This window comes from Crinia signifera, chromosome 7 (genome assembly GCF_055691185.1).
Source record: "Crinia signifera chromosome 7, ASM5569118v1, whole genome shotgun sequence".
NCBI classification, from domain to species: Eukaryota; Metazoa; Chordata; class Amphibia; order Anura; family Myobatrachidae; genus Crinia; species Crinia signifera.
In genome coordinates this window covers 62,410,011-62,433,207 of record NC_139223.1, presented here as the reverse complement: position 1 = coordinate 62,433,207, position 23,197 = coordinate 62,410,011, and the positions used below count along the sequence as shown (strand labels likewise).

At 46.2% G+C, this 23,197-nt stretch overlaps 1 protein-coding gene across 1 annotated transcript in view; it reads left to right on the top strand.

Annotated features, from left to right (window-relative positions):
- The first annotated feature begins 4,409 nt into the window (after positions 1-4,409).
- SDR42E2 (short chain dehydrogenase/reductase family 42E, member 2) overlaps positions 4,410-23,197 on the top strand; it is a 63,276-nt gene continuing 44,488 nt past the window's right edge. Inside the window, exons 1-2 of the mRNA XM_083153235.1 lie at positions 4,410-4,762; positions 4,876-4,971. Of these exons, the coding sequence (XP_083009361.1) occupies positions 4,436-4,762; positions 4,876-4,971 (423 nt within the window). The 5' untranslated portion in view covers positions 4,410-4,435. The remainder of the gene's footprint in view (positions 4,763-4,875; positions 4,972-23,197) is intronic.

Below are 23,197 nucleotides of genomic sequence, written 5' to 3'. Positions count from 1 at the left end.
GATGGGTGTGGTATAGGGATCCGACAGTCTGGATCCCGACAGTCATTATACCGACGTCGGGATCCCGACTGGCCGGACCCAGACAGCATGGTGAGCGCAACTAAGCCCCTTGCGGGCTCACTGCAATCGCCACGCTGCGGGCACGGTGGCTCGCTAAGCAAGCCACCTATTCTATTCTCCCTCTATGGGGGTCGTGGACCCCCACGAGGGAAAATAGCCACCAGCCATCAGGAACGCGGCTGTCTGTGTTTTGACAGTCGGGATCCCGACGTCGGGTGAATGCCTGTCGGGACCCCGTCCGGCACCCAAGTTAGATAGGTTGAACTCGATGGACTTTTTTAGGCCTTAATTACTATGTTACTAGGTTACATACAGTCTACAATGGATGGCACTTAAGAAGACTCTCAACCTAATTCAATTATACCCCTTTCACACTCGCAGAGCCGGGTAATACCCGGGAATGTGTTCCTGGATGCTTCCCGGGACTCTACCTGGTACTCTACCTTTCACACTGCACTCAGACCTGGGATCGGCCCGGGACAGCCCCATTCACACTGATCCCGGGAAATCCCTGCAAATACATATGCATGTCATTAGAAATGGACTCCAGGGCTCTGAAAGATGACATCAGCATTCGTGAGCCCAAGAAAGCTCCAATCAGCAGCTTTTTTAAAGTCCCGTGTACCCAATCCCGGGTATGGGACCATTCACACTGACTGAATCCCGGGTCAATTCCGAAATCCCAGGATGTTCATCCCGGGATATTCTTTCAAGACCCTTTCACACTGAGCTAAATCCCGGGTCGATGCACGTTCATGTGCAAAAAGTGTGATAGGGGTATTAATGACACATAGTCAAAAGTTGCTGCTGGACGTTTCAGAGACCAAACTTTTTTCAGGACCATAAAAAGACAAACATACATTAAAGATATTTTAAATACGGTATGTGTGCAAATTTGGCCCATATAGGGTCTTATTCTGGTTCACTCCTTCTGGCAAATTCCTTCTTAGATGGGCAAAACCATGTGTACTGCAGATGGGGTAGATGTTACTTGCGCATACGCAGACCTTCGCACTATCGGAACGGGGATGAATTCGACCCCTTTTGAACAAGCCTGAATCAGGCTGTTAATGCCATGGCATATTTTTTAAAGCCTCTAGAGGGCGCTTGAAGCTTATCTCTTCTCCCATTCAGTATGACAATGTAGCTGTGACCTACGAGTAGTAAATACATTTAGTTTACATTTTAATTGTACTTGGCCAGGAGCATAAACCAGGCACAGGAGGTGAGTTCTGTTGATGAATAAGAGGGAAGTGAAGTCTTTTAGGCTATTTATCATAGCTGGATGTTACACTGAGTGACAACATCTATCAGGTAAGTGGAACCTTTATTGGTCGTGCAATACATCCGTATAAAATATGTGTTATAAGTGTTGTGTGCTGTGCTGGGCTGTTACTGTAATTTTTTTTAGTAATTCAAAGAATGACTTATACAGATGTAATAATGAAGAGCTTCTGAAATAAATTTCAAGTTTTAAAATTTGAATGAAGGCTTACCCTATATATCTGAAGCTGGGTACACACTAGATGATATGCTTCATGAGCGATTCTGTTAACGATTTCTGCTGACCTCCCGGAAAACGATATAGTGCATACACACTGAATGATACCGTTAATGATATAATTTAGTGACGTCATCCTGTCCCCACTCTGTCGACATGGGGTTTTTCACGGTTCTTTGAGCCGACATGTGCCGAAAGGCGGTGTTTCATGCCCTACCGTCCACTGGGTTGTGGTGGGAGAATAAAATAGTGTGTGTGTCCATGCTGACTGTGTTGACATTCAGGTAAAAAAAAACAGTGAAAAACCCCATGTCGACCATTTGACTGTCGACCTAGACATTGTCGAACTAATGACCGGTCGGACTAACGACCTTTCAAACTAATGACTTTTCGCCCTAGAACTATGTCGACCTTTTCCCATGTCGACCTAATGGTGTTGAACTAATGACTGTCGACCATCATGCTGTAGACCAAATGATCCCAAGCCAAATCAGTAGCAGTGTGTCTTTATCAATTAACAGTATTACAGACTGAATACCATATATATATCCAGCAATAAAATATTAACACAGTAAATTAATTACCTACATCTAGATTGTATTTATTGGTTTCATTCTGGCTCCCTAGTGTTAATATCCTATTGACCTCATTATGAGTGTATTAAACAGTGGTTACTTTCCTTATAGGGGAGAATAACAAAGTAACATCTATTAAGCACAGATGGGTACTTGTTTCGGGATGCAGTCAATTTGCCGGCGGTCGGGATCCCGACACTGGAATCCCGACCGCCGAAATCCCGAAACTTTCTCCCTCTGTGGGTGTCCACGACACCCATAGAGGGAGAATAAAATAGCGTGCCGAGCATAGCGAGGCACCGGGCCCGCTGCGTGGCGAGCGCAGCGAGCCCGCAAGGGGGGGCGCTCCACGTCCCCCCCATGTCGGGATTTCGGCGGTCGGGATTCCAGTGTCGGGATTCCGACCGCCGGGATTCCGACCGCCGGCATTACATATCGGATCCCTTGTTTCCTAGCACGGCGCCCAGATTTCCTACGTACGGCACCGTAGGGAAATTGCATCGCATGGGCAATTATAGCGGCATGCGATGCGAACTTTTAATGTAAATCCTCATTGTACCTCACTATATCGCATCGCATTGCATCGCATGTTCCGCAAAATTTAATAGGATGTGCAGTGCCATGAAATTAGCTATACAATAATATGATTGTATGTCCCAAAAATAGGTTTAACGCACCCCCCCCCCCCACTATCCAGTGTGTCAAGAGCAGCGAGCCCCGCGAGTGGCGGCGGAACGTGTCCTCCGACCTTTTCATTCCCCCACTATCCACGCCGGCATGGAGTTGACTTTATATAGTGTGGCGAGCCACCGAGCCCAAAGCGTGGTGAGCGGCCGCCGATTACTTTACATGTATTCCGCGTCCCCTCGCAGGGCCCGCTGCACTCGCCATGCTTTGGGCTCGGTGGCTCGCTACGCTCGCCACACTATATAAATTCAACTCCACGCCGACGTGGATAGTGGGGGAATGAAAAAGTCAGATGACGCGTTCCACCGCCCCTCGCGGTGCTCACTGCGCTCTCCACGCTTCGGGGTGTCGTGGATAGTGGGAGGGTGCGTTAAACCTATTTTTGGGACATACAATCATATTATTGTATACCTAATGTCATGGCATCGCACACCCTATAAAATCACATGCGATCGCATGCAATTTTGCGGCAGATTCAATGCGATTCTCCCGGGGCCATGTTCCCATGAAAATGTTTTGCATACCCATGGAAATGAGGCAGTGATACGGCTGCCGGGGGTGAGCAGCTGACATCACCGGATGGCAGCTGCCCACCCTGTCCTCGCACTGGGCGTACGCAAAGCTAAGACGCCTGAGGGTGTCTTATTTTTGCATGCTTGTTCCACATCATTCAGTGGTCGATGACCATCGAATGATGTGGTCCTCACCCCCTAAGCATGCAAATGGCGGGCAGCGTTTAAATCACACGCAGTGCTGCGAACTTTGCAGCGATGCGGGTGAACCAGAATAACCCTGAAGGATCCATAGCTCCCTGTATTTGTAGCAGCACGGTCATTCTAAGCTCAAATTATCAGTGGTCTTATATTTCCTGGTGATAGTGTCATGTTAGATTGCATTTCTCTGTTACAAGATGGGTTTGATGTACAAGGTGCAGACTCTGCGACTCCTCACTTGCTGATAGCACAATAAGTTGATAGGAGCAGTAAGGACTATAACTTATAACCACTGATATCCCCATACCTCGACTCACAGCATTACAAAATCTTATTTAACACTTCTTCTTACATTGGGGGCGTGGCAGGCTGCTCACAGGGGGTCATTCAGGTGTGGCTGCACTTGTGATATCATGTTCAAAGTACTGATCTTCAGTATACTGGAAACATTTTTGTACAGGTGTGTCTTCATACAGTACACCTAGCGTGTATAAGCCATATGGCGTAAAAAATCTGGCGCAGTTGAGATGCTCGGAGGCAGTTGAGATGCAGTCCACCCGCTTAAATGCAAGCACATAAATGTCAGCCCCCTGTTTTTGGCGATTTGCGGAGGAAATAATAGTCAGTTCAGACTAACTTTTGCGATCAGATGTGTAGCTTCTATTTTTCATAGCAGCAGGAGTAGAGCTGGAACCACAGAAAAGTTGATCTGCAGGTCACGGCTGTAGCCCCCCCAGACCCCGACACCCACACTTACTCAGTGTCTCCCCGCCACTGAGGGGTCTGCAGGGCTGTTGTTACACCACTGTTTGTACTACTTTGTCATTTAATGTTCTATTTTTTTTTTTTTGTTAATTTGTCCACAGGTTATTGGTTACATCTGGATACCATTTATAGTCATGAGGGAAACAAAATCTGTGTGTGAGTTAGATGAACTGAGGAACCGGATTGAGAAGGAAGAGATGTGTTCAGAATGCCTCAAGAACAAGCTGCCAATAAGAACCTTCAGATTGAATGGTGTGGTGCCATATCAGACTAGGATTTCCTCCTGCATGCCAGGCGCACACACTGGCACATGGGAGATAACAAAAGTACTGGTCACGGGGGGCGCTGGTTATTTGGGACACAACCTCGGATGTACTCTAATAAAGTTGGGGTACGCAGTTGTTCTTTTCGATATACACAAGCCGGACTGCGAAGTGCCAAGTCGTGCTACATTCATACAGGTAACATCGGCCATAGTGTAAAATAAATAGAAAAATAAGATGCCATGTAAATGATTAATGATTTGAGAAGGGTTCTTACGCCCTATAGTGTGCATGTCTTGTTTGTGTTTCAGGGGGACATACGGGATTATGATTCTCTGTACAAAGCTTGTGAAGGAGTTGGCTGTGTTTTTCATGTTGCGTCCTTTGGAATGTCCGGATATCAGCAAGTGAGTGACCGTTACTACTTCCCTCCGTGACTTTAACAAAAGTGTTCTGTCTCTCTAATGTCTTTTTAAAGTGTTTAAATGATATGTAAAATGTATATTAATTTTGCAGAAATCTACCAAAGTATTTAACATTACTTTAATAAAATTACTTTAATAATAAGTTAGGTAATAATAGAGCAATACTGAAATTATATAGTATTAGTTCCTCCCAGTGGCCCGGAGGCAAGCTGAAGTTTGGTGCCCCCTCCCGCAATAGTGTAAATGTGTGCATCAGCATTCACTCGCCGGTGCAACCCATCTCACAGTCCAGAACAAGTACCTGTCCCCTATTGCAGATGTTAGCAGGGCTCCTGGGATAGAGCCAATTAACTCTATTATCCAGCAACAGCAGGTGCGTTGCAGAGCTCCATTGAAAGAGCAGTGGTCACACTTGGAACCACACAGGTAAAGGTGCAACTTCAGGGCTTGGAGCCCGGAGGCTAGTGCCTCCATTACCTCTGGGAGTTACAATCCTAACATCAACAATAAATAAGACAGCATTACATATCCAGATACCACATATGAAATCAGAATAGAATTTACCACACAAAAAACCCAGCTGTGAGTAGAAAAACATTGAGTAGTACCACTTTCAGGCATAATACCCGAGAATTATCCCCCCTGGGTTTCCCACCTCCCAAAAAAAAGTATAGTGACCACCAAACAATAGAGAGAGCCTCTAAGTGTCATCCACTTAAACAGAACTTGTGAAAGGTAAACCCAGGTGCAAAAATATAATTTGGGCTCCCCTCCTCCACCCAAACCCAAGTTCTCAATATGCAACACAGCAGTGGGTGACAGGGAGAGTCAGAGAGTGACAGGGCGAGGCAGAGTGTGACAGGGAAAAACAGTGGGTGACAGGAAGAGAGTGACAGGGGCAGCAGTGGGCCCCTTAATTCTCAGTGGCTCCATTGCATAGCACCTGCCACAGCAATGGCAGTTCCGCCTATGAGCGGGGTAAAAGAATGACAATTTAAATTGAAGTTGAAGTACTGCTAAAGCCTTAGCTTTATGATTGTTGGTGCTAGGAAAACAAAATCTCTCTACCTGTCCCTAGGCAGCCGCCGTGGCCAGTGGCGGATCCACCAAGGGGCAACTAGGGGTGGTCTCCCTGGGGCCCCCACACTCCAAGTGGGTGGTGGGTGGGTGTCAGGCAGGCGGGTAGGGGGTCCCTGCAGTGGCTGAACAGTCAGACTTCCCACTCACCTGCCAGCCCCGCATCTCCCCACTGCCCTGCTCTCTTCTCACACTGTCTCCGGGGTGACCTGCTCTCTCCGTCTGATCACCCCGTGTCCCAGGCGCCATGAAGAGGCCGTGCCCATGCAGCAGCTCCGACTCCAATGGCCAGTGAGAATAACTACTCCGGTGAGGGAGGCCCCCACAATTTGGTTGTCCAGGGCCCCCACAGACCTTAATTCGTCCCTGGCCGTGGCCCAGAGTTATTTTGATAAACATGTCCAGGTGGCTTTCTCAGAGGCATTTTAAGGGGGAGATTCTCTAAACTAAAAATGCGGTAAAAATCCTGATGCTCTAAACATCCCCCACCGGGTTACCGCCTCGGGGGGGCATCGCCAGAAAAATCTAGCGATGCCCCATAGAAGCCTATGGGCTTCTACCGTGACCCACTGCCGCCCCGCCCCACCGCCTACCCAACTCCCGCTGCCCCGCACCAACCCCCCCCCCCACACCTGTGTTTGGGCAGCACAGTGCTGTGCTGCCCGGACCTGTGACCTCCTCCTCATTGCACTATGATCCTCTTCTGGGTGCAGGGAGGAGGAGAGCCCGGCGCAGCAGCGCCGGGCGTTATGATGCCCACGGGGACCTAGGGTATTACTGCTGGTTGATGAAGGCAGGAGGTCAGGCGTGAGCCCGCAGCCGGGACCGCCGGTTAGGATGGCCACAGCGGATGCTACTCTAACTCTGTTGAGCCCCTGAGGCAGATGGTAAACCCCTGCAGAGCTAGGCTTCACCTGTGGCCGCCGCGTCCGAAGGAGCGAGTTAGGCCCGCTCCAACCCCGATGCAGCTAGGTCTTAGGTACAGAAAAAGGGTAGACAATTGCCACAGGGTACTCAAAAGGACTGCTAACTACCGGGCCTAGCTGGGAGATGAGCCCCTGACTGCCGGCACCTGGCCAAACCGGGGAGCGACCGAGTCGCAGACACAAGTGGGCCAGAGGAGCACAACAGGGAGGCCGACTCCTCAAAACACAGAAAACCACACGGAATGTTCCCTGCCTAAAGGCTCCAAATGAGAGGTACGGATGAAGAGACCGTAGGGGCAGATACCACAGAACCCACGGAGGGGCACGGCGACGACGGGCCACCGGAAATGACTGAACAAAGAATACCAAGCCCACGGAGGGGCCAGACCACGGCGGGTCACAAATAACAAGGGAAAGAGACCCAGGCTCCACAGGAGCACTTACGTGACCCACTAGAGATGGAAGATGAGGGCCGACCGTAAGCTCACATAGAGGCAGGACACTGAAAAACCAGACACTGGAACGCTGGACACTGGAAGACTGGACACTGGAAGACAGGACACTGGAAGACAAGACACCGGAGGACTGGACACTGGAGGACAGGACACCGGAGGACTGGACACTGGAGGGCAGGACACTGAAGGACTGAACACTGGATAAGGATCCAAGACCTAGGAAGCCTAGGGAACCGGGAAGGTAAATTTGGGCAGAGCAATGCACTCAATGCACCCAAAAGCTATAACCGGCGTCTGTGTCCAGCAGACGCCGGCTATTTATTTGAAATTCGCGCCGCCTGACTGACGTCAGACGCGCGCGTTCGTGTCCGACGGGCGGAAGCTCGGGGGCGTTGCCTGGCAATGTCCCAACGCTCCGTCTCAGAGTGAGGCTTGGGACGTTGCTCGGCAACGTCCCCGGCATCCTCACTCTGCGTCGCATCCGCCGTCCATCAGGGTGTCCTGCAGCCCGGACGGCGGCTTGCAACACCGGGTAAGGGAGGGAGGGGGGAGCCGGCGGGACCCGCTGACTCACCGCAAAGGACAGCTCTTAACGCAAGAGCTGTCCTTTGCCATAATTATCGCATATGTTAGAGCATATGCGATAATTATGTAGGCGAAGGGGGGCGGAGCTGGGGTGTGGATGTTAGAACACTTTCCACTCCAGATGATGAAATGGCAGCTAGAAAAAGATAATAAATCAGTGGGAGGGTGGAGGGTTATGATAATTTGAGATATTGTTAATGCAATATCTTCTCCATTGGACATGAACTTTGGGATAAGGATTTGTCTTTATATTTAGAAATCTGTACAGAATGTTTATATTTTATTTTGTTTGTTCTTCAAATTGATTTACAAACCCACAGCACTTTCTCACTTCTTTTTCATAAGGATCTTATACTTTTGAATCTCCATTTGGTTTGTAACAGGTGTTTATTCTGCTGCCTGTGGGTAGAATAAAACCGGGCCATTTCCCAGTGGGCCGGTCCAGATTTGGCCGCTTTTCCCCCTTGCCGGACCACCGCTATGCTGCCAATAGTATATATGGCCACGAGCGGCCGCAGCTTTGACCAGTCTGAAGATGGCCGCGGCTGCCCGGTGGACGCTCTTGGTTGACGTCACCCGCGACTGCTTCATCTGTGTAGTGACCAGAATCGCTGCAGCATGGCACCAAAGCCGGTAAGCAGCGGGAGCACACACCCCCCCCCTCGGGCCAGTAGTGTCTCCATCCCCCCCTGTCAGTAGCGTTACTACCTCCCCGCAACCCCTCCACACCACCCTAGGTCACTAGCGCTACTACACCCCCCCCCCCCCCCCCCCCCCCCGGCTGCTTCAAGACTTGTCATGGGCTGGATTTAGTTACCAATTCGCCCCTGCACACTTCCATTAAAAGGAGTATAATTAAAAGAGAAACATAAAAACAACTGATAATCCCTAACCCTGTATCGGAATCACTGATGAAGTCATGTTTGGTCTTTTTCTCCGCACACAACAGGTATGTCTTATAGATTGCAGTTGTTACACATAGCGCAAATGAAAGTCTGTTCTATCTTATATATATATATATATATATATATATATATATATATATATATATATATATATATATATATATATATATATATATAGGAAAAGAAAAGGAGGCGCACCATGGTGTAGTATTTAAGGTTAAAAGACAAAACTTTACTGAAAAGATAAAACTCACATAAGTACATGTGTTATAATCAAATAACACGATTGCGCATAAGAACAAGGTATATCAATGCGTTTTGTCTTACGGGACTTCGTCACTCACTGATGAAGTCCCGTAGGATGAAATGCGTTTGGGCGGAGCTGAAGAACGCAAGCCGTGACGCGGAGATGTGGTGACGCGGCGGGTCCAGGAGCCAGGCTGAAAAGTGCAGTGTGCCGCTTTTGAAAGCTGTATTTGGTGATATACCTTGTTCTTATGCGCAATCGTGTTATTTGATTATAACACGTACTTATGTGAGATTTATCTTTTCAGTAAAGTTTTGTCTATTAAACTTAAATACTACACTATGGTGCGCCTCCTTTTCTTTTCCTATGTACTTTGCGGCTTGAGCTAAATTGGAAGGGCCCTAAATAGGAGTGCAGCACAAGCCTGAATAAATATATATCCTGGACACTAATCCCTACTAATCCCTACAGACATCAGCGCTTTAAGGATAATTGTTGTTTGATAACTGCAGGAACCCCAGAGCGAGCTCCTGCGAAAACTTGAGACTGAAATTGAGAAGTTTAAAGACAACCTGTTGAAATTCAAAAAGGGAAAGTATAAACAAGTCAAATTGGACTACAAGGAAAACAGGGTATATCCTTGGTTTTCTAGACTTGAACCCAGAAAATTTCGCCAACAACAGAGAAGGGGAGTTGGCAGACGCCCTCCTGCTCAATTTACAGATATTGAAAGTCGTTCTCATACATCCACGAGTGACTCCGAAGCACCATCAGGCAGCACGCAGGAAGCTAGATACCTAGCCCGTGGCGAACGTACTCGCAGACCGCCAAAAAACCTGCTCTACCCACCCGCCGAGGTGGGAGAAAAAGGAAAAAAGAAATCAGCAAAGTGAGCTTGGGCTCTGAAGTTTTCAACCTCTCGGACCATCATCTCTCTCCAGCAGAGGCTTCGCTGCTCAACAAGGGACTATCTTTCGTCCCCACACTGACACAGGACCTCTTCAAGTGGCAGGTTGATATGTATCGACTTGGGAGACAACTCCGGCTGCGAGATCACTTCCTAAAGCAACCATCAGTCAACACTATCCTCCAGACTGATACAACTTACAATTTGAAATGCAAAAGCACATTTGACCCCCCCACAACGAATGCCTCCATCAACACATTTACCAGGCTGCTGAAAAGGGATACCAACCCACACATCAAGGAACAAAAGATTTCGTACCACAACATCTCTAGAGCAGAGAAAGAAGCCATCAAATCTCTGTCCAGGGACTCCAACCTGATCATCAGGCCAGCTGACAAGGGGGGAGGTATTGTACTCCTTAACCGTGACTATTACACCCATGAGGCTGGTACCCAACTGTCGGATTCAACTTGCTATGAAGCACTTGGGCATGACCCTACCTGGCAATTCAAGAAACTCATCGATCAAATAATACAAATTGGTTTCAACAACTCATATATCAACAAGGAAACGGCAGACTTTCTGAGACAGACACACCCCAAGATTCCATTCCTCTATACCCTGCCGAAGGTCCATAAATCCATGACGTCACCACCCGGCAGGCCGATTATTTCAGCAAGGGACTTTCTGTGTCAGCCGCTATCACAACTGGTGAATTTCCACCTACAACCGGTGGTGAAGCAGATTCCATCCTTTATTTCGGATACCAGTGACTTCCTCAGAAAAATCGAAGTACTGAAGGACATTCCACCAGGGACTCTACTGGTAACATGGGATGTATGCAGTCTTTATACCAACATCCCCCATCAACTAGAACTGGACTCCTGCCGTGCTGCATTAACCAACAATCCACATTATTGTGGACCACCGGTCGAATACCTACTCACTCTGATTGAAACCATTTTGACCAAAAACTACTTTTTATTTGAGAACTGTTTCTACCGACAAAAACAGGGGACAGCCATGGGTTCCAACATGGCCCCATCATATGCCAACATTGTGATGGGGGCCTTTGAGTCTGAACACATCACGGGGAACCCCCTATACAAGGACCACATTCTCTTTTTTGTCAGATATATCGATGACTTGTTTCTGCTCTGGACAGGAGGTGAGCCACGATTGCTACAATTCTTCGATTATCTCAACTCGCTCCCCTGTACCATTAAATTTACCATGAACTTTAGCGAGAAGTTCATTAACTACCTTGATGTTACCATTACCCTTGTTGGTACTGCCATCAAATCCACCATCTATGCCAAAGAGTCCGATAAAAACACTCTCCTCCACGCTAATAGCTTCCACCCAGCACCCCTCAAGAAAGGGCTCCCATATTCCCAATTGCTGAGAGTCAGACGCATCACCTCAGACGGGGACGATTGTGAGGAGGCTCTAACACGGATGGGAGAGAGGTTCCTTGAAATGGGCTATAGTAAGCAGGAAGTGGACATGGCAACTCAGAGGGTTACAGCACTGGAGAGGTCAACCCTTCTCCAGACCAAAGAGCAACTAAAACCTGAGAAGTCTAAGATTCTGAACTTCTGCAGTACATTCACGGTGGCCTCCAACCAGATACGCAGCAAGGTAAATGAACACTGGCACCTGATTGCCAGCGACCCAGTACTATCCACTGAACTTTCACAACCGCCCAGGTTTGCATACAGAAGGGGACCCAACCTCAGGGATCTTCTTGTGAAGACAGCACCTGGACCAGCCCCGGCGAGCAAAACCCATTGGCTCAGCCACAAAAAAGGCACGTTCAAATGTGCAGGATGCACGAATTGTAACTTCATACAAACCGGCTCACACTTTACTAACCCTCAAGACGGGACCAAATACTCTATTAAACATCGGTTGGACTGTAACAGTCGATATGTGATTTATGCCCTCCAATGTCCTTGCAATTTCCTTTATGTGGGCAAAACCACTAGAATGCTTAAAGAACGCTTGGGTCAACATCGCTCCTCCATTAAGAAATGCTACAATACGCAGGATGCACAAAATGATCTGAAAAACCTCCCAGTGGCAAGACATTTTCTTTCTAAATCTCACACTGTCACGCAACTCAAATGCTTCATCATAGATCACATACCACCCCTCAGAAGAGGAGGTGATAGAGACAGACTTCTACTTCAAAGAGAACTGCAGTGGATCTTTAGACTGAACTGCATGTCCCCTCTTGGACTCAATGAAGATTTTAGAATGAGTTGTTTTCTTTAGTGTGCTTTTTCAAGTGTTTTTTTTCTCCTTTTTCCTCTAATCATGTTATTTTTCATTGTCCTGTTTGCTGTATGTTGTCGTGCAATTGTACCAGCATTGAGCACCTCCGTGTGTGTCTGGCGCTCTGGCCCTGATGGGCAACGTTCTCTGCGCATGCCACGGTGTAGCTTTACGACCTCCCTTGGTGATTCAGACTGGCTTTGATTCAACTCACCCAGGTTCCCCACACCATATCGTTGTGGCTGCTTATTAGGCTATCAGCATGACCTTTCTGCACTTTCCTATAGCCGTATACTGAGCACGTACTTTATCAACGTTACTACCTCTTGCCCTGTATTCACCTGTGGGCACAGTTATGGTACACCTCAGTCACTATATATTGCATATACCGCCCTCTATTACCACCTCCCACACATTAGAATGGGTTTGGGAAGGTTGGGCTACACTGAATACTGCAGCTCTCCTACTTTCACACTCGCTGTATTTCTGCTTGTTTTCATGGATTCATGTTATCCAATCAGTGTCCAATGCAATGGACTGTGGCTCTCCTACTGTGGTACTCGCTTTTTTATACACTGAGTCTTTTTTGGATTCATGATATCCAACTCTCTATGGTCATTGCCGTATATGTCATGCATGCACTGTTGTGCCACATAACCTCCCAGCGCTTACACGCATCACACAAGCCAGCCTGAGACTTTCTACTCCGTGTAAGCAGACAGCGCTGACGGTGATGCCGCTATGTCTATTGCCGTATATGTCATACATGCCCCGTTGTGCCACAGAGTCTCCCGGCGCCTTCACACATCACACTAGCCCGCCTGACACTTTCTGTCCCGTGGAAGCGGACATCGCTGATGGTGATGCCGCTTGCGTATGAGCCAGAGACATCCCTGAGGCTGCTCCCTGCTACAAAGGAGCGATAGACAGCAGGCTGCTGCCATCGCTACTTACAGCACGGATTACAGGACAGCCGTTCTCCCTTCCCCACACTTTCTTGCCGCTGCTTGGTGCGTCTGTCACCACAGCAACCAGCCACTTGCACACAGCTGATGACGGGTCCTGGCGCTCAGAGACATTCCTCTCTGACGCGCAGGGAACTCCCGCTGTCAGTTGAACAGTACTACACGCCCACACATAGGTCACTGTACCAGGGCCGTCATCAATGACATGATAGGTTAATTGGACCTCATTTGCATGTCAGTTTGGCGTTTTTTTTGCTATATATGCTGTTCATTCTGTGTGCTTCTGTTCCCCTGATGACAACTGGCATAAGCCCAGTAGAAACAGCTGTCGGGACAGCTGCTGTTTGTTTCTGATGTACTTGAAATAAACCCTCGTTTTTCTTCACTACTACATTGAGTGCTGGTCTGAACTCCTTCACCCTGGGGGGGTAAGTGTATTTGCATTTCTATTATGGACCCTGCACCAGAATAAATCTCTGCCTTGGAGTGCCGCCCTGTTGCCCCATTCTCCTATATATATATATATATAAACAGCCAGGTAGTGGTAGCACTCGCTATAAAGAAATTTTCAGACGGACAAAAGTTCTGCCAACGTTTCGAAGCTCTTTAATGTATGCTTCTTCTTCAGGACACAATAAAAATTTAACACACAAACAGGTAATTTATAGGTACATACCAACACACCCCCGGCGTCCAGGTGCCGCGAAACGTGCGTACGTTGTCTGACGTCATCCGCAATGGACGGGTGCGTCAACCGGCAGAAACCACCGCGCTGACGTCACCCTTAAGCCCACACAGGTGCACGTCAAATGACTCAGTCCGTTACACTACAGCATAACCATGGAAACCGCTTAAATACAATGATGAGCCCGAATGGTGAAATATTGTACATAAAAACACAATCATACAAAAAGTACAAAAAATAAGTAAAAGACATAGTTAAACACCAAAAAAGTGCAATTTGCAAAGACATAGGAAAAACATCATATCATTATTGAAGCGAATGCACATAAACAGGAAAAAAAGACAATTTACGACATTAGCATATGTCGACACTTCAAGTCGTCCCCTGAAAAACAAATAAAAGGGGAAGAGGGAGAAAAATGGCAAATATAACAGCAAGATCAAGACAACTTGCAGTCAATATAGTAATGGCAGACTAAGTCATCAAAATATCAAAATGTAGTACATACTGGATGATACTGGAGCAATAAAAAATTAGATAAATACATGAAGTCCAGCAGATTCATTAAGCCCTTTCGGTGCTAAGGTGTTGAGCCTGTGAATCCATTGTGATTCACATCTCAGCAACTTCAGGGCTCGGTTGCCACGTCTAATATCCTAAGGTATATGATCTATTATGATGTATTTCAGCATAGGTAGAGTATGTTTGGCCATGAGGAAATGTCGGGCAACAGGCTGGTCACTTTGCCCGCTCTCCAATGCCGCCTTAATCGAAGAGCGGTGACCAGCCATCCGATCTCTCAACGTGCGCTCTGTTTTGCCGACATAGTGTAACCCGCACGGACACGAAATCATGTACACTATGTACCGTGTCGTACAGGTTACCCTATGTCGGATCAGGTATCGTCTGCCACTAAAAGGGTGGCAGAAGGAATCAGCACGAGCGAGTGAGCGGCAGGTAATGCACCCTAAACAACGGAAGCATCCTGGTTTAAGGGATAAAAATGGTGCATAGCAGCAGTGGTGCAATCATTGATAATATATAGCAGCAGTGATTATAGCAGCATGTGGATCGATGTGAATCATTGGTGAGTGCATCGATAGTGTATAGCAGCAGTGGTGCAAACATATAGCAGCAGTGATAATACATTAGAAAGTGTATAAATAAATAATTAAATAGGAATCTCGGTGTTATTCGTGGTACTTTAATTTTATTTTATTTTGTGAAGCAGTGGTTATCTATAAAGATTTACAATCATACGTGGATATGTAGCTTAGTGAAATTATATTATCTCCTCTTTATTACTCTCACTCCTGATAATATAATATAATACGCGTCATATCCGGGACACGCTTTACCATCAGATAAGAGCCTACACGGACGATCGGTCCGGTTACCCGGCCCGTCCTCTCCTATGACGACAAATAAGGGTAGAGCACATACGCATCCATCAATGGCTTTGATGGGCTAGATGTAGTAACAATAGGTACGGCTCCACTACAGTTTCACGCTGGTAGCGGAAACAAGATGGCGGTGCGTTCCACTGAGTTGGAACGCACGCCGCGCTAATAGATTACACTGTTGCGGGCTTTGTGCCGATGATATAGAGGGGTTCTTATTGCATCACATAGGTTTTATATATACCCAGTGGTACAGTACATGTTTGAATCTAGTGGTATATGAGCCTAGACACTTATTTTATATAATTAGAATAGAGTGCAACCCCATTGGCTATGGGATGGCACTTCCTGTGTAGGCGGGTATATAGGTTCATCATGGGTCCAGTGTGAATTAGGTCTCTGTTGGAGTATGATCTCTTGCTGCTATACTGTCAGTCTTGAAGAAGGTCTGAAATGCGGACCGAAACGTTGACGACTGTTTGAGGTTCAATATTTTAATGAATTGAATAAATAAGAAATTTTATCTGCGAATTGGTGAGTGCCCTCCTTTCAAAATTCTATATTGTGGACTTGTGCCTTGGAGTGAGCACTACCGGGATGAACCAGTGAATTGTGTGCGGATTCCTATGTATATATATATATATATATATATATATATATATATATATATATATATATATATATATATGGGGTTATTGCTAAGCATCCGTGTTAGACAAGAAAAAAAAGCATCTAGTGTATTCCCAGTAGAGCCCTGAGGCAATACCAATGTTTAAGTTCCACAAGAGGTGGCACTCAGGCATCTTAGAATAACAACAGCAGAGCCCTGTTGAATATTAATGTTTTAGAACCATTTTTTGAGATGCAATACAAATAACACCTTTATAAACCCTTAAATTGAATAGAACACTCCATTTCAAAGAACATTTTAGTGGTAAGACTAATGCAAGCACAAGCACTGCAGTGATACACAGATTCCACCTGAGCTGAAAGCATTACAACCTGGTTCGTCATATCACCCTTTGTCATCCAACAGTTCTATTAAAACTTTTTCTAGAATGCTTAATGATATGGTGACACCTGAAGTTACCACCAATACATGTAAACTCTTTTAATATGTCCATAAAGAAACGTACAGCGCTCAAAAATCTTAGCAAAGATGAGGACATTGTTATCCAATAAGGGCGGGTCAATTACATTAATGATTAAGAGAGACTACTGTGCTGAAATACTGTATATTGCCAATTAAGTGATGGTGAAACATAGAAAAGGTTATCTTCTAATCCCACTAGGCTCTGGCATTTTGAGGATCTCTCACAGCAAAGATGGCACTCAAAAGGTTAAGAAATAACGTAAAGACCTGCTCGCAAGCGGGTTTATTTACTAAGATGGCAGTTCTATGGAAACCCCTATGAGTTGTGAGGAGGGTATTATATCAAGTGAAATCAAACAAGCATTGTAGGGTAAAAACCCAGTGGTTCCTCTGCTTTATACCATAACAAAGGTGCACAAAACTGAGGTGAATCCCCCAGGCAGACCTTTTATTTTTGCCAGGAGATCACTATATCAACCATTATCCATTTATTTAGATGTTTTTTGCAAACGTGTGTACAAAAAGCGTGGTCTTTATTAAAGGACACCACCACATTTTCAAACACATTAAAATGCTACCATCATTACAAGATCAAGGGGGGTAATACCGATGCGCATAGGTTTTTATGCGCATGTGACACCAGTCCGAGCAGGGGGCCTGGGGCGGCAGGCTGGGTAATTTGCATATGGGAATGCCCAGCGTTTAATGGGCGTTCCCATGCCCAGTGACACGGGTGCGGGCAGCTGAAGTCAGCAGCTGTCAGCAGCCTGTCCTCACACAGGGCGCCTTCAGGTCTGAGACACCATAGAGGTGTCTCAGATCTGCGAGCGAATGATTTCTCCAACAAAATAAGAGCCCAAGTGTATCTATGTATGACTGATGTACAAACCCTTCGTCGTCAAAATCTCTCTGCACATGTTACATCTGCCCCACCTGTAGTGCACATGTTTTTTTTCCATTTCAGAAGGATTTTTCCTCTGCGAGTGAACCAAAATAAGGGCCATAGATTTTTCCTAATACTATTAGAATTGACTATGACATGTAATTATTTATATGGCTATGTTTATTTACAAACTGACAGCTGCGCAATGGGATCAGTGGTAGCACCCTTGTATGTTTCATGATGTAGGAATAAAAGTGTAGGAGAAAAATCACTTTTCTCGGATCCAAACCTTAAAACAGTTTGTTCTTATACTTGCATAACATCATTTCATATGGTCAGGAGTCAGGACCCAAGAGCATGTTGTCTAATCTATTCACTAAACACAAGAAGAAGCAACATTTTGTTTAATTCACATTCATCATAGATAACGTGTCACTTTTTTTTAGATGTGAGTATTGTTGATGGTAAATTGTTGACCTCAATACACACTAAGCCTACAGATCATAATAACCTGTTGGAACATAATAGCTGTCATATGAATTCTTTAATACAAGAGTCACCTTACTCGCAAATCTTATGTATCTGTCGATTGTTAGTGATGAAGAGGAGGTCAACACAGAGGCTATCATTTAAAACATCTATATAAATCAAATGAAAAGGTTCTTAAGCTATCGAAGGCTGATTTATTGGAGAAGAGGAATATTAAACCACAGAGCAAAAGGGTTCCTTGGGCAAATCATTTTAACCTAATATAGCCGATACACTTATGAGATATTGCATGCAATCATTTGATTTCAACCACATCTGTTCGATAAATTGAATGATTGTAGCCTAGCGTAGTTAGCGTAGTGTCCCAGTGGCAGCCCTGCGTAGTCAGCGTAGTGTCCCCGTCAAGCAGCGTAGTCACGTACTGTCCCTGCAAGCTGCAGCTCTGTCCCCGGCATCCCTGGCAAGCCTAGTGAGCGCCTCCTTGAAAAAGAGCCTATTGTGAGGCCCGAAACGCATTGGTGAGGAGGAATAGTGTTTTACTACCCTGGGTATCTAGTGCCAATTTCCATCTTGTTGGCACACATCCTCTTCTCTAAACCTGAATTGACGGGTGGGATTCTGACCCGAAAAGAAACCTTTCCAGGAACATAGGGCCCAGCAATAAGGTGAGCTCAATTTATTTGGGAGTGAGGGAACAGAGAACGGTGTAAAGAAACCTTTATGTGCCTATAGGGCTTGGTAGACAGGTCAGTTGCAAGGGGGAAATACCTCTGCTCGCCATTGATTCGCTGATTTTAATAACTGACCAGTTCTCCCTTGTCTCTGTTCGTGTATGAACCTCCATTGAGAGGAAGGCAGCTAGAATCTACTAGATTAAGACAGCGCAAGTGTATACACCATCACGTATTTGTATGCTCCATTTTTGGATTGGTAACCCCTGGTGTTCACAGTGCAGCAGTCTTGTGGTGCGATCAACTTGAACAACATCCATTTGTTTGTACTATGGTAACAAATATGTTTGATGACTTCACCGACCAATACTTTGATGACATCACCGGCCAATACTTTGATGACATCACCAGCCATGTCTGCGACCTTGGGGGCGTGCACACGTGGTGCAAAGTAGTGTTAGATGCCAGAACATATAAAATGGTTCTAAACATTGCTATTCAACAGGGCTCTGCTGTCAATATTCTAAGCCACAACTGTAACACCTCTTGTGCAATGAGCCTGATTTGTAGATGAAAGTAACTGATGGTTTATGTACATCTCCAATGATGTGGTGTCTGCAGCCAGGGTGTGTCCCCTTGTTTTCTGGGGGTGGCGAGGCCAAGATCTACATTGGTAGGTACACATTTCCTGGCCCCGACAGCCTGGCAAGTGGCCATCTTGGATAATCTTAGTGTTACTCAGATGACCGATGTTAATGCCAGTGATGACATGTTACATTACATAAACTGGCAGCAGGTGTCTATTTACTCACAGCATCTGTTGCTGCTTTGAAATATTTACTAACAGCATCTTGATCCATAGACACAGCTGCTGTTCTGACTGCTGAATCAGGCCCACAAGTCCTGAAATTACGCAATTCCGTGCACATTATGTAATCTTCCAGCTGCCCTGATGCTCCTGCAGTTAAATAGGAGGCCGAGAGCAGGTGGCAGCTGGGTCCAGAAGACTTGCCCTGCTTCCGGGGAGGCAACCTAATCTTCGGTAGCCTCACGGCTGTTCCAGGAGGTTAGGCAAGTATGGGTTACAGGCACGGCTGGCGCTACCCACTCAGCAGCTCCTGCAAAGCAGGGAGGCGCCATGCTGAAAAATCGCTGTCTCCCTCCCTGCTCTGCTAAAGCTGCCTCAGCCCTCACTGTCACTGCCTCATGCAGCGCCTGTCTATACTGCCGCCCACCCACTGTCAAAGAGCTGCTCCCTGCACTGCGAGTGCACACAGCCTGCACACCACCCGCAGTGCCTGTCTGACAGTGGGTGGCAGTATGGAGAGGCTGAGCAGCTCCCTGCACCGCGCACACACTCTCCTCCTCCTGCGACCTGCCCCCTCTTCCTCACGGACACTTGCGCTGAGGCATGTAGCGTTGTCTGTGAATGCCTGGATGACATGTCATGTCCGGATCCATCCCCTACCCATTGCTCTCTGTGCCTGTCAATCAAATGACGAACAGGCAGCAGCGCCGCTCCCCTTCCTTCCCTCTTCTCAGTGTGCTGTGCCAGTGCCACTGCCAGTCCTCAACACTCAGCCCTCTCTATCTCCTCCCTGTTAAGTCTGTAACTTATTTTATATCAAACCTTCATGAAGGAGGACACAGGAAGTTCAGCATGCTTCTTTACTCATAAACTGCAGGGCAGGAACTACATACATTACAGGTATTCATACGCCAACTTACACACAAGAAATTAAGATCTGTTATATCCTTCCACGGGATACTTACACAGCAATAGAAACTATATACACCACACTCCTCCCAACTTAGATACAAGCAGACAAATTGTAAATGTAGCACTACACAAGGTATATGTTACCCCAGAAGGCTACAAATCAAGCCTTTGGGGTGCCTTACGAACTCTGTCTGGGTAACGATGTTTAAATTCCCTAGAGACAGGCTGTTCCACTGAAGTCACACCAGAAGGTTCAGGGTCAGTTGTTGTCACTAGGGGAACCTCTTGTTCAGGTGACTCCATTCTAGGCATAGGAACAGTCTCTGTAGTCAACCCAGAGGGGTATACATTTTCCTCAGTGTCAGGAACAGTCTCTGTACCAGGCCCATGGGGATAAACATAAACCCCTACATCACTAGCTTGGCTGTGTCCAGATTCCGACTCACAAGTCATCTGCCTCCTGGCCTCAATTATTTGATCAATGTGTCGACGCCACAATTCCCCTCCAACTTCAATCACATACATCAGTGGGCCAGATTTTGAAGAAACTATGCCCGGTTGCCATTTGTCTCCTCTGTAGTCACGGACAAGCACCTCTTGGCCAATGTCGAAGGATCGTGTAGGTTTCTGGTAAACCGTTTGAAACTGTTTGTTTTGTACCTTTCTTCTCACATCTGGTTTTATCAAGTCCCATTGAGACCGCAAGTTTCGCTGCATAAACAGCACAGCAGGCGGTTGACCAGTAGTAGAGTGCTCAGTTCTACGATATATGAAAAGGAAGTTGTCAATCTTATGTTGTAAAGGCAGATGTTCCTGGTGTGCGGACTTGATAGCCTTTTTGAATGTTTGTACAAATCTTTCAGCCAAACCATTAGTGGCTGGATGGTGTGGAGCTGATGTGAAATGTCTAATGCCATTATCTCGCATGAACTTTTTGAATTCATGCGACACGAATTGTGGTCCATTGTCGCTGCATACTTGCTCTGGTAGACCATTTCTGGCAAAGATGGTTCGCAGAACAGCAATTGTTTTCTCAGACGTAGTGGATTTCATATTTATTACCTCTGGCCATTTTGAATGAGCGTCCACTGCAATAAGAAACATACAATTCATGAATGGACCAGCAAAGTCGATATGTACCCGCTGCCATGGAGATGATGGCCATTCCCAGGGGTGCAGTGGGGCTGTGGATGGTGAATTTTGAACTCCTTGACACCCTTCACATCCTTTTGTCAATGTTTTGATTTGCCCATCGATTCCTGGCCACCACACATAGCTTCTAGCAAGACTCTTCATTTTTACTGTGCCCAGATGCCCCTCATGTAAATTTTCCAACACTCTTTGTCTCAGTTTGGGTGGTATTACCACTCTGGAACCACACAACAGAGTTCCTTGACAGACAGAAAGTTGATCCCTCCTGGCTGAAAAACCGTAATATTGAGCATTGCCATGTTTAGGCCAACCTTTGAGAGTTAATTCCATTACTTTAGATAAGACTGGGTCTTTCCTTGTTTCCCGATTGATCATGTCATTGGTTATAGGTAGCTGTTCTATTAACATATTGTGATAAATGTCCAGGTCATCTTGGTCACTGGCTTCATTGCCTTGGGGCAAGGGAGAACGTGATAGACCATCAGCGTTGCCATGTAGTTTTGTTCCTTTAAACTCAATGTCATATGAGTGTGCACCCAGGAATAATGACCAACGTTGAAGACGAGCAGCAGTCATGACTGGAACTCCCTTTTGGGGGTTAAAAATTGACACCAATGGTTGATGATCAGTTACTAATGTGAACCTTTGTCCGTATAAAAATTGATGAAATTTCTTCACTCCCCACACTAGACTTAAGGCCTCTCGATCAATTTGCGCATAATTCTTTTCTGCTGCAGTCAAGGACCGTGAGGCGAATGCAATTGGTTTCTCACTTCCATCTCTTAGTTGATGTGACAACACTGCTCCAATGCCATATGGTGAGGCATCACATGCCAGTCTGATCGGCAGTGTTGGATCAAAATGAGTAAGGACTTTATCAGATGTAATCAATCTTTTTGTTTCTGCAAAAGCTTCCTCACAGTCTTTTGTCCACTTCCAACGAGCACTTTTCTGTAATAAGGCATTTAGTGGGTGTAGGACTGTGGAGATGTCTGGTAAGAACTTGTGATAATAATTGACTAGACCCAAGTAAGATCTTAGCTGCGACACAGACTGGGGCCGGGGTGCTTGCAGTACTGCTTCAATTTTGTCAGCCGACTTGTGTAGATCCTCTCTATCGATTACATGTCCACAGTAGGAAATGCTTTCTTGGAAAAATGCACATTTGTTTTTATTTACTCTGAGTCCATACTCCTGTAGTCGATTTAACACTTTCTCCAAATTATTTAGATGGTCCACGTCATCTTTGCCTGTTACAATTATGTCATCCAGGTAACATTGTGTTCCTGGTATTCCTTGTAGGACTATATCCATTGATCTCTGCCATAGTGCTGGGGCTGAAGATAGTCCAAACACAAGACGGTTATATTGTAATAAGCCTTTGTGTGTGTTGATGGTAAGATATTTCTTGGACGCTTCCTCAATTTCCATCTGTAAGTACGCTTGAGCTAGATCAATTTTGAAAAAGCGGTCACCCCCTGAAAGGGATGCAAAGATGTCCTCTATTTTGGGCAAAGGATACTGTACGGTTCGTAGCACTGGATTTATTGTCATCTTGAAATCGCCACAAATTCGGATACTTCCCATTTCATCCTTCTTTACTACTGGAACTATAGGCGTAGCCCATTCACTCCATTCCACGGGGGAGAGTATACCAGTGTCTTCTAATCTCTGTAATTCCTTCTCAACCCTTGGTCGAATAGCATATGGTACTGTACGAGCTTTATGAAACTTTGGAACTGCCTGTGGATCCACCTCTATATTCGCCTTG